We start from the raw sequence: 11,773 nt of genomic DNA, 5'->3' as shown, positions 1-11,773 counted from the left end.
CCTCTCTCCCTTGCTTCAGAGTAGAGTACGGAAAATCGGACCGTTTCAAAGGGTCTCCCCTTCTGGTGTTTCTTTAACGTAAACCGGAACAAACCCATTTGGCAGGGCTACAAGAATACCCAACTTCTTGCTTATCCTTATCCTTTGACTAGGTTTTCAACCAAAATCCTGTTGGCCCATGTTTTTCTTGCAGCACCTCTTTCTTTGGATGGAGAAACTTGCTGCTTCGTGTTAGTACACTGCTAGCTGTTAACGGCTGACGTTGTTGGGGTTCATTGCTTTTTCTTGCTTCCATGATGTCCAGTGCCACAGCTAAAGCAGAAAGAACAGCGTACACTTGTGTCCCTAATTAAGACCTCTGTTCTCGCTCCCGTCCGAGGCTGCCTCTGAACAGACAATATCTAGGCGGGGAAAGGAAGTTTCAGTCCTGGAAAACGGTCAGGCAGGCTGTGATCCCCAGGACAGGGGGTCACAGTTCCCACACTGAGTGACATCAGTGACTTGGAGCTGAACACTTCAGGTGCCAGAGACTCCACGGGCACAAATGGTATGAGGCTGGCTCAGCAGTGGTTATGCCCAAGCTGGGGGAGAAGCACGGAGACATTGAAATGACTGGAAGTCTTCAGGTCTCTCGAGGAGCCGATCAATGTGTTTGTGACTCCGGTATCAGGAGATGGCCCAAAGAGCTGTGAAGCGAGAAACAATGTGAGTGAAAGGGCTCCCACAGGTCCGTAAGCCCTACAGCTGACTGGGGCACACAGGGGAAGGAACATGCCGGAAAGCAGGCGAGGGCCATGAATAATGAACTGCCAGCGGGCAGGAGCAGCCCGAGTAAGAAAGTGTTAACACTGCCAAGAGCTATCCAAACAGGGGCTCTTCTTAGCTGTGTAGCTGTGCCTCAGTGAGGCCTGGCTGCAGGGAGGGGGAGACCCGGGCGGCGGGAAGTGTCGCTGCAGGTCTGGAGCGAAAGGCACGGTAGAGGTTTCCGTAGGGCTCCCCCCTGGAAGGCGGGAAAGGAAGGTCGTTTGGGGGCCGTTTCAGCTCTGTCCCCCTCCTTTCCTGCCAGGTGCACCCAGGTGTTGGCCCTGAGGTTGCGTTTGCTTTTTCCAAGTGTAGGGAACAGCCAGGGCAAGGAACGAGGCCGCTCCAACATGACGGCACTGGGAGCTTGTGAGCCTTGTGGGGGAAAAATAAGCTGCTCTCTCATGTTTCTTCTTTCTTTTCTTTCTTTTCTTTCAGCAGTTTTATTTGGTGATCAGAGGAATATCGGACTTATGACAGAAGCATTCATCCGAGGCAGCAAGAGGTGCAGTACTTCGCAAGGTGAAAGTAGTAAGTCATGGTGCCCAATCACAGTTATTTCTTGTTGTGATTGGGGTGGCATTCACCTGTCTGGCTGTGGGCCTGCGGGTCGTGTTTCCCGGTTTTAGTAGCAGCAGCAGCAGCAGGAGCAGGAGCAGCAGCTACTGCTGTGTGTCGGCTGGGTGACTTTCTCCCCTGGGTGTTTGGGTTCTGGATGGAAGAGCTGAAACGATTGCCAAAACGTCAGTAACTTCGTTGTTCAGCTCTGAGTACCAATGCCATCCTGATGGTGGTCATGTAAGGGGACCTCCCTGCACTAGGTTTTGGCTAGGATAGAGTTATTTTTCTGCACAGTGTGGGGCTGTGTTGTGGATTTGTGCTGAAAACAGTGTTGCTAATACCAGGATATTTTGGTTACTGCTGAGCAGTGCTCAGGCAGCGTCAAGGCCTTTTCTGCTTCTCACCCCCCCCCACCAGCGAGTAGCTGGGGGTGCACAAGAAGTTGGGAGGGGACACAGCCGGGACGGCTGACCCCAGCCGACGAAAGGGATATTGCATACCATAGGAGGTCATGCTCAGCATATAAGGGGCTTTGGGAAGAAGAAGAAGAAGAAGAAGAAGAAGAAGAAGAAGAAGAAGAAGAAGAAAGAGGGTAGACTCAGAGCGGTGGCGTTTTTTTCTTCCCAAGTCACCGTTAACGCGTGATGGAGCCCTGCTTTCCTGGGGATGGCTGAACACCTGCCTGCCGATGGGAAGTGGTGAGCCATTTCCTTGTCTTGCTTTGCTTGCGCGTGTGGCTTTTGTTTTACCTATTAAAGTGTCTTTATTTCAAGCCCCGAGTTTTCTCACTTTTTCTCTTCCGATTCTCTCCCCCATCCCACCGTGGAGGGCAGGTTTCTCGTGCTGACTAGAAGCCTTGTTTCACTTAGGTTTCACTTCTATTGTGTGCTCTATTGGATTACAGCTGTTGTGACTTCACCTGTCATTAAACATCTTGACCACAAAGTGGTAGTTACCGTAAAGATAGTAGGTGTTTATAGGTTGGTTGCAGTGAAGGTGCCAGTCAAGGAACTACTCCGGTTCTAAAATGTCCGGTTGGTAGTTCTGCCTTGCACACTAGAACTTGTATAGTAAAGGGTGTGTAATTTCTTTGGGGAAGAGTAACAGAAGTGTGGAGGTTGGGAGGAAACGAGAAGATGCATTGCATTAAAAGACCTCTGAAACTGCAAAGTGAAAAAGTGCTAGTATTTATTCATCTTAGAAATTATGCCTTAAAACATCATCTGCAAAAGTCATTTCAACAGTCAAATTTTCATAACAAATTAACCTTAGTGGATCTGTGATCACACAGAACGTATATTTTGTGTTTTCAATCAGTTTTGAAACATTGTCGTGTACTTCCTGCATCTTATTTTTGGAATTTGCAATTGTGTCCTCTTTGGATTTTCCAGCTGATAATTTCCACATTTCAATTTCGATTGCTCTTGTAAGTCGAAGAACTGGCTTCATCTCTTTCTCCTGTCTATGTATCGCTCTCCTTTCCTGTTCACTTCCATGTCTTCTTGGCTCTGTTGTCAAAATAGATAGGCAGAACATGTTGTGCATCACTTATTAGAGGGAAAGTCTATGCTCTGTTCAAAAGGTGTTAAGAATTAGACTTCCAACAGAAGACGCAAGATAGAGGTTCTAATCTCAGTTACCTGACTGGTTGTTTTAGACTTTGAGAACGTTTTAGGGTGTGGATTTCTTTTCCTCCAAGTTGGTGCATTGTAAGAGCCTGAAGTATATTTGTCTGTAGAAAAAAGACAGGCACTCTTTCTTAATTTCAGCTGCAATTTAGGGAAAGACTCTCTTAGCCTGGTATGCAAATTAAATATTACATTAGCTGAAGTATCAATGCATACATTGGGTGACTCAGACACCACCTCTGAAATACAAGGTAGTATTAAATATAGATTTTCCCCCTAGAACTCTAAAGATCATCTGTAATCTCGCAGCGTTTCCATCAGGCTCACAGGATCCGCCAAAGGAGGCGGATTGTGCCACGGACATCCTTGACTTGGACAAAGTGAATGTTCCTGTGTAGACAACCTGCCCAAAGGCATCAGTTGCTTTTAGATTAGACTACTCCACAATCCGGTCTCCTTTTTTGTCCCTGCTTGGGAAAGCGCTAGATGCAAGGCAGTGTTATGTTTTTGTACTAGGTGGTTGATTTTGCGTCAGAGTATGCTGCCCAATGACTGACTAGTTTTCTGTAAAACTCGGTTAGAAATCATTATTATGAATACTCTGGTTTTCTGTTAATTCCAGATTAATTCCATTAATTCAAAGTACTAATTCCACAATAGTCCTAAATTTTTCCTTTTGCACACAGCCTGTGAGTCTTACCATAGCTTTCGGTTTGGGTCCAAAATCTTCTATTTGCGTCAAGCTGATTCTTTGGTTTGGAGCGTTTCCCAGCATACGGCTGAGGTACTGCTGAAAAGAAAGGTAGCGAAAGTGCTAAGGTGGTTTTTACGACAAAAATGGTGATCGCCTTTTTTGGGGGGGGGGGGTGTTTTTTTCATTTTTTTTTAAACGCTATATCCTTTCTCAACCTGGAAATTTGATAAGATGTGTTCTTCGCATTGAGAATGTTCTCTCTGTAATCTCTATGAAAGAAAAAGAAAAACCCCACAACTATTCGCCCCTGAGACGAAGCGGTGATGCTGGGATTCCTTTTGCTTCACTTCATTTGTCTGAAAGTGGGGGTTACTGTGTCTGAAGGAGGCTCCTTTGATTGGCAATTAAGACAGGGAGGCACCTCTAGGTGGAGATTCAGCCCAGCTTAAGAGAGGTGACTGAAACGGGCAAGATGAAATCACTTTCTTAACGTTTAAGGATCCTGTGTAAGCAGGAACCCACCTGTCGGTCCATTGCACTTTGGTTCTTGGGTGACGGTGGCAGTACGGTAGACTACATATGCTGATCTTCGAGGTTCTGAAGAACTGAAATAAGTGTCTCTTCCAGTTTCTCTCACAGGAGGAACAGCAGAAGCAGCTTCATCGTCCTTACTTTGACCCCTTTGTTGGCGACGTGGTTTTGCTTTGGGGTCTGGAGTGTGAATTCCTAAAAGAGAAGCAGCAAACTCAGACCAAAATGCTGGGCTATTCCTTCAAAATTGGACATGTTGCAGGAGGCCGGAGGCTGGAAGGCCTAGATAAAGCAAATGCTCTTTGTGGCTAGTCCAATCCAAATATGGACTGTCCCTATCTGACACTAAGAACAGAAATTAACTAGGTCCTGCCAAGTCATCTGTGAGTTGAGTAAACAAGAAGGAATAAGCCAACTGTTTTCTCAAAATACCTTTTCCTGTTCCTGTGTTATGGGACTTGCTTTCTTCCTCGGAAACCCATTGCTTCTCCTTTGCTTCTTTACCGGGATAGTTCTTTACCCGCTCCATGCGATTGGTTCCTGAGGGATTAAAATAGCGCATATTTACTTTTTGCAAAAGCAGGCACAATCTTCTCCTCCAAAAATGCTTTTTTGTTTGGTTGGTGGTTTTGGGGTATTTTTGGGTTGGGTTTTTTTTTTTTGTTTTTTAAAGCAGATCTCCCACTTCATACACAGGTCTTCTTGGGCTGTACATGTTAAAAGTGCCGTTCCTCAGAAGGAAAGCGGAAGCGGTTATGGTTCCTCTAGAAGAGTTCACAGTTGCAAAATCTTGCAAGGAAACTCAAAAATTGACTATAAACACAAAGGTGTTGGACTCGTTCAATGTCTTTGACCGCTTCTGGCTTAGAATGCTTCTCATTATGAATTTGAAAATCTTCATGAATACTGTATTTTGGGTTTACAGTTTAAAAGTACAAACATTAGCTTTAATCCACATACGCGTTTGTAATCACTGCGAATCAAAAGCTGCATGCAATTTATGTGCGTGTGTCCTGGTTTTAGCTGAGAGGGTTGATTTTCTTCATAGTAGCTAGTGTGAGGATATGTTTTGGATTTGTGCGGGAGACAGTGTTGATAATATAGAGATGTTTTTGTTCTATGGACTTCTTGTTGAGCAGTGTTTACACAGGGCAAGGCCTTTTCTGCTTCTTGCACTGCCCTGCCAGCGGGATGGCTGGGGCTGCACAAGAAGTTGGGAGGAGACAGACAGGACAGGTGACCCAAGCTGACCAAAGGGATATTCCATACCATATGACGTCATGCTCAGTTTATAAGGAGCTTGGGGGGAAGAGAAGGTGGGGGGGGGTGGCGTTCGGAGTGATGGCGTTTGTCTTCCCAAGTAACCGTTACGCGTGACAGAGCCCTGCTTCCCTGGGGATGGCTGAACACCTGCCTGCCCATGGGGAGTGGTGAATGAATTCCTTGCTTTGCTTTGCCTGTGCGCACGGCTTTTGCTTTACCTATTAAAATGTCTTTATCTCAACCCACGAGTTTTCTCACTTTAACTTTTCCAGTTCTCTCCCCCATCCCGATGGGGGGAGCGAGTGAGCGGCTGCGTGGTGCTTAGCTGCCGGCTGGGGTAAAACCAAGACAGCGTGTCACAGGGGGAACAAATCCTTTTCCAAAGTCAAAGTGTACCATCTAAATGGGAACCCAATGCAAAGGGACTCCACAGCATAGGGTGACAACCCTGGTCTGTGTGTCGCTACAAGGTAACTCAGTTAGCAACAAACCAGGAACCTTAATTAGCATGTTCCTGCCTACCGGTGCTTATTTCTCACGTGCTGCACATGAGGCACGCTTTTCCTCTGGCTCGGCTGCATCGTCAGTTGAGCTACGTGTTGTCCTGCGAGCTGAACAACTGAAATGATGTGGCATGCAAACTAACTTCAGTTTATAACTTGATATAAGTTTAATCCTCAGGCACATCGGTGATACAGTTTACAGCATGGGCCCAGGCATGCTTGTAACAGCTGACCTGGCGTTGCTGACGTGGTGCCAAGGAGCATTGCAGCACTACCAGTGAACGGCCAAAGCTTCAACCTTGTCACATTGGCTTTAGCTCCGATGTCAACGTACCTAGTGGTAAGGGTATTCTACTGCGGACATGTCTGTTTTATAACTTCACAGAAGCAATTCTTTTCCAAAATTAAGCAGGAAAAATTCAATTGGAATCAGCATAGAGGATCTTTTTTTACTAGAATGATGCTAACCCAAGCAGAATGGTAAAGAGTGGTTTTGATTGTTACAGGTAATGGTGCAGCATGAGAAAGAGTCTCTAGAACATAACAAAGAAAGAATAACTCGGATCTAAAATGGTGAAGCTTAATGCGTGCACGTTCAGGTTTTTTTACTTAGCACATGATGTTCAGCAAAGAGAAGCTGATGCTAAAGTGTATTACCTCCGTTTTCAAAGGATCCACGATCTGTTCTGGGAATGGTCTCTGCTGGTACTGTCGTTCCTGAGCTCTCTCCTTCTCCTTTTGCATTCTTAAATGTTGTAGGAATTGTATCACCGTCGCCTGGAAGGGCAACAGAGAGAGTGGTTTAGCTGCTTGTGTGTAAGCCCGGGGAATGGCGCTGCCATTCTCTTCCTCCCTCAGTGATCCTATCTGACTGAATTTCTGGTATTTTCAAGATGCATGTCATTGTGGTACCAAAAACCTCAGAGAACTGTCTGGAAGAAATGCTTTGGGGAAACATCTCTATCCTTTTCTCTGAATGTATCTAATTCTAAAGACAGACCTATATTAGAACCTGTATTTGCCTGTTTGTTACTGATTTCCTTGTCGATAGTCTAAGTATATCTCAATGAGGTGACATAAATCTTGGTCGTGAGGAAAAATTGTAGGGAAGACCACCTCTGTCGTGTGTCTCAGGAAAGTAGACATAGGCTTAATAGCCCATTTCTACCTTTTCCCTCACCAGTGGACGCAGGTAGTCGCCACGTGTGTGACACTACCCATGTATATGGGGAAAAAGTAGTGAAGTCTGTTGACGCTCTTTGTAATACGCTATCCTTCATTGTCACTACATTAAAGAAGAGGGGAGGAGGGGCAAGCTATGGAGTAGTTTCTCCCTGTAACAGTAATTTAAAAAGTGGTAAACGATGTCCCAGAAGATGAAAAGCACTTGCCTGCCTGCAAGTCTCGCTCGGTAGCTTCCCAGGGTAGTAGCTCGTTTTCCCGAGGTGAAGACACAGTTTTTGTTGATTGGTGTTCCTGAGGGTACTGAATCCCGTAATACTCTCCTAAACATACCCCCAGGGGAGGAAAAAACCCAATGTTTACTGTATCGGCAGTATTGCTGTTTAGGAAAGAGTGACTATATTGCTGTTTAGGAAAGAGTGACTGATTTCCTACTTACCAGATTGATAGCATATTTCCTTTATTGCTCTTTCCTCTTCAAGGTCTGCAGCAGTCTGAGGCACCCAGTCAGGAGCACCTGTAGGCAGTATTTTTAAAAGGTTACGCGGTATCTATACAAAGACCTTCAACAATTCTTAATGGTCAAAAACCAACGTGAGTTTCATTGTGGTCAGGGTTTGTTTTTTTCTGACGGCAACCTCTGATTCTGGACAGAAAAATGATTCCTGAATAGCAGGAGTTTCCAGCTGCAGTGGAATTGCAGTTCCAACACGTATACAACAAGCTCTGCCCAAAGTTCCTCTGCTGCAATGTCTTTGCTAGATTGAAGAATATCTTTCTGTAGTAAAATGAGACCGCCTACAGAGTTTAGGAAATCAGTGAAACAAGGCTTCTAGTCAGCATGAGAAACCTGCCCTCCATTGTGGGATGGGGGAGAGAATCGGCAGAGAAAAAGTGAGAAAACTCGTGGCTTGAAAGAAAGACAGTTTAATAGGTAAATACTTTGAACAAAGTATTTAAGGGGAAGTCACACAGCTACCTTTTGTAAACCAACCTGTGACTTCACCTTCAGTGAGGAGAGTGTACAGCCCCTGTTCAAAAGTTTGTTTCCCAGAGAAGAAGTACCACCTCCTGAACTTGTCATTTTGTCCCCAAATTTTGAGAAATTTTGAAGAGTGACTACCAGTTCCAATAGTTTGGAGATTATGTCAAAAACCCGTCAAGACCTCTTTTCTCAAAAGAGGATGGTTTGATGGTTATGCTAATAAATGAGTTGGAAAGTGCATTGCGAGAGTGGAAAACCCCCTTCTACCCCCCGGTAAACAAAAGAAAAAATTGTTTACCGTTCTCCTCCTCTTCATCATCGTCCTCATCGTCGTCTTCATCGTTGAGGTGTATAGTCAGTGGAGGGTGAATTGGTCGTAAAATATTCTTTTGATTTCTGAGTGACTCTTGACCATGGGCTGGGTGCGGAATCCCTTCTTGGACACCTTGTTGCAATGGGGCATCTGCAGGAAAGAACATTACATTCATTTTGTTAGGAGGGAACTGGAAGATCAAATCCAGGTTCAGGCCAGCAGGTATCTTCTTGAAATCATTGCCATACTGAAGGAGTCATTAAATAGACGGATTGTGCCTTTTCCAAAAAATCTTCTGCTGAGGTCGGCAAAAGAGCGTCTTCCAAGTACAGAAAGTCTGAAAAAGCAGGCAGATATTTACACTATGGGACAACATGGGATTAGTAATACGGGGGCTGAAGTGAGTCAATGAGTTTAGAACCCCACCTGTGAAAATATTTTAAACATGCTGAATAATAGGCAGGCCATGGCATCGATTTTGAAGAGTTTAGCAACGCTAAGCACAGGAGTACCAATTTTTAGCTTGTCGACAATTTTTTCTCTCAAAATCTTCTGAACCACAACTCTCTCTACTAAGTGCAAAGTGTAGATTTTGAGAAGGAATATGAAGTTCATGACATTAATTTACACTCAACCAGATTCTTGTGCATCTCTTGCTTGCCTATGAGCAGCATGTGTATCATGTTAAAGGCATTTTAGTAGCACTCCTGCAGACCAGATTTGTTGTATCTCGTGCAAGAGAAATTAAGATACAACACTTAACTTGGTAGAGCCTTTATTTATTCATTTCATTAGTAATGTATTTATTGATTTATTAATTTATTCCAAACGACAAACTGGAAATACATCTGCACACACAGCACTGTAATCTGATGTTGTCTCTACAAGGGGTGTCTCATCCATATAACATGTTGTGCTCTATCAACAGATACTGCTGCTGGTGGCCCTAACAACCTCCTCCCTCCAACCACACACGCTGCTTTTCATTTCTCTTAAGTGCTTACCTGCCCACTAACCATTTTCACTCCTGGAGAGATTTCATCTAGCAAATACCCAAGGAAGGCAACATTTTTACTCCATGGATCTTAGCAACCTAAACTGCCTTTTGTGACTTCACCTTTCATGTCACCGATAGTTACAAAGATTCGTAAGCAGACAGCTAAAAAAAGTCATATGGCAACCCTATTCAAATGCCAATCCAATTCCTTTCTTTGCCTTCAACTTGCCGGCATAGCGGATCATACCTGATTGATTTGCCATGGTACATTTCTTCACCTGCACGTACGCTACGTAAGCGCTGGAAGGACATTTTTGTGCACTTACTTAAGAGCTCTACTGGACAAATGGCTGAGAAAATATTTTTACTCACTGTTACTCGGCGGCAAAAAAAGTCCATTTATGCTGCGAGGTTTGCTGTGATGGAAGGCGCAACTGATCCTCAAGCAGCCTGATGGTTGTTTTTCCCAGAAACAGGAGATGTTGCTGTACTTCTGCTGCAGGAGAAAACAGGTTTCAGATACTGTCAATACAGCGATAAAACGGGACTAAATGGATTCATATACAGCGTACTGCTGTGAACATATGACTAAGATTTTGTGGGACCACGCGCTGCTACTTTTGAACATGTAAAGTTATCTTAAGCTCCAGGTAACTCTGAAGTTACCTTGAGCTAGGGCAAGGGAGCTTTCGTGATGTCTGTAGATGAGAATAGGAGCAAAGCAGTCTCCTTACTGTACTGCAGTGCGTGCAGTATTGTGGGTTACTGGCGGTTTCTTAATGAGTTTCTATGTCATTTTTTAAAGGACATCAAAGTCACACTTGAAAATAGTTGAATACGTGACGGGAAGTTCCACCCAGTTCCAGACATTAGCAGCTGGGTCTCAGAGCAGCATCTCCAAAACGCCACTTCTGGACTGTCGTCGGGACAGCTGGGTGTTTAGAGGATCGTGAGCTCTTCTCACTGCTCCTGAAAATCAGCTGTTTGATCTACAGATGGGGCCAGGACCCACGCAGAGTGGCATAGCGATGTCTAACTTTACATAACCACCCTCCCTTTCAAGACAGATATGTCAGGAGAATCAAGGGTACAAACCACTCTACAATCTACAGCATTTACCTGTGCGTAGGGGGAACAAACATGGAAAGAGCGGTCATTCCCAGCTGCGGCCATTTCCAGCTTTCAGGCTTCTCCTCCACTCTCCTACTGCTGGCAGAACATACACGAAAAAGTTAGAGCTCTCAACATTCAGGCAACTTGTAATCGTGTCCTGAAAGCAGTAGTTCTCTTTCCAAACCTGGACCTTCAGACCTTTTTGGAAACAAGGAAGGAGCTGCTACCTTCTCCGGGCTTGCCGAACGGACGAAGGCAGTTGCTAGCCGGTATAGAATGTTACGTTACGAAAGCTCCCAACTGCTCCTCCAGCTCGTGACATCAGCATGATGGTGCTATGTGGCCTGTCCAGCTTGAACACCTTCCTCTCTCCCTTGCTTCAGAGTAGAGTACGGAAAATCGGACCGTTTCAAAGGGTCTCCCCTTCTGGTGTTTCTTTAACGTAAACCGGAACAAACCCATTTGGCAGGGCTACAAGAATACCCAACTTCTTGCTTATCCTTATCCTTTGACTAGGTTTTCAACCAAAATCCTGTTGGCCCATGTTTTTCTTGCAGCACCTCTTTCTTTGGATGGAGAAACTTGCTGCTTCGTGTTAGTACACTGCTAGCTGTTAACGGCTGACGTTGTTGGGGTTCATTGCTTTTTCTTGCTTCCATGATGTCCAGTGCCACAGCTAAAGCAGAAAGAACAGCGTACACTTGTGTCCCTAATTAAGACCTCTGTTCTCGCTCCTGTCCGAGGCTGCCTCTGAACAGACAATATCTAGGCGGGGAAAGGAAGTTTCAGTCGCTGCAGGTCTGGAGCGAAAGGCACGGTAGAGGTTTCCGTAGGGCTCCCCCCTGGAAGGCGGGAAAGGAAGGTCGTTTGGGGGCCGTTTCAGCTCTGTCCCCCTCCTTTCCTGCCAGGTGCACCCAGGTGTTGGCCCTGAGGTTGCGTTTGCTTTTTCCAAGTGTAGGGAACAGCCAGGGCAAGGAACGAGGCCGCTCCAACATGACGGCACTGGGAGCTTGTGAGCCTTGTGGGGGAAAAATAAGCTGCTCTCTCATGTTTCTTCTTTCTTTTCTTTCTTTTCTTTCAGCAGTTTTATTTGGTGATCAGAGGAATATCGGACTTATGACAGAAGCATTCATCCGAGGCAGCAAGAGGTGCAGTACTTCGCAAGGTGAAAGTAGTAAGTCATGGTGCCCAATCACAGTTAT

At 45.2% G+C, this 11,773-nt stretch overlaps 1 protein-coding gene across 1 annotated transcript; it reads right to left on the bottom strand.

The window, feature by feature from the left end:
- Window positions 1-148: 148 nt before the first annotated feature.
- On the bottom strand, window positions 149-10,761 carry LOC129201602 (uncharacterized protein C12orf50 homolog). The gene is made up of 12 exons (XM_054813121.1): window positions 10,578-10,761; window positions 9,831-9,954; window positions 8,447-8,611; window positions 7,603-7,680; window positions 7,373-7,486; window positions 6,639-6,758; window positions 4,678-4,755; window positions 4,357-4,410; window positions 3,691-3,780; window positions 2,630-2,870; window positions 1,389-1,525; window positions 149-312 (listed from the first exon to the last, which is right to left on the bottom strand). The coding sequence occupies exons 1-12, from the start codon at window positions 10,629-10,631 to the stop codon at window positions 149-151; spliced, it is 1,419 nt and encodes a 472-aa protein (XP_054669096.1). The 5' UTR covers window positions 10,632-10,761.
- Between the last annotated feature and the right edge of the window lie 1,012 nt (window positions 10,762-11,773).

The sequence above is a fragment of the Grus americana genome, chromosome 1 (genome assembly GCF_028858705.1).
Source record: "Grus americana isolate bGruAme1 chromosome 1, bGruAme1.mat, whole genome shotgun sequence".
Lineage (NCBI taxonomy): Eukaryota > Metazoa > Chordata > Aves > Gruiformes > Gruidae > Grus > Grus americana.
This window is presented reverse-complemented; position numbering and strand designations above follow the sequence as displayed.

Coding starts and splice junctions, on each gene's coding strand:
- LOC129201602 (XM_054813121.1), bottom strand. CDS start 10,631: ATGGCCGCAGCTGGGAATGACCGCTCTTTCCATGTTTGTTCCCCCTAC. Junction 8,612..9,830: donor TTTTTTGCCGCCGAGTAACA/GTGAGTAAAAAT, acceptor TCTTTCCTGCAG/ATGCCCCATTGCAACAAGGT. Junction 2,871..3,690: donor GACCCAAACCGAAAGCTATG/GTAAGACTCACA, acceptor TTTTGACAACAG/AGCCAAGAAGACATGGAAGT.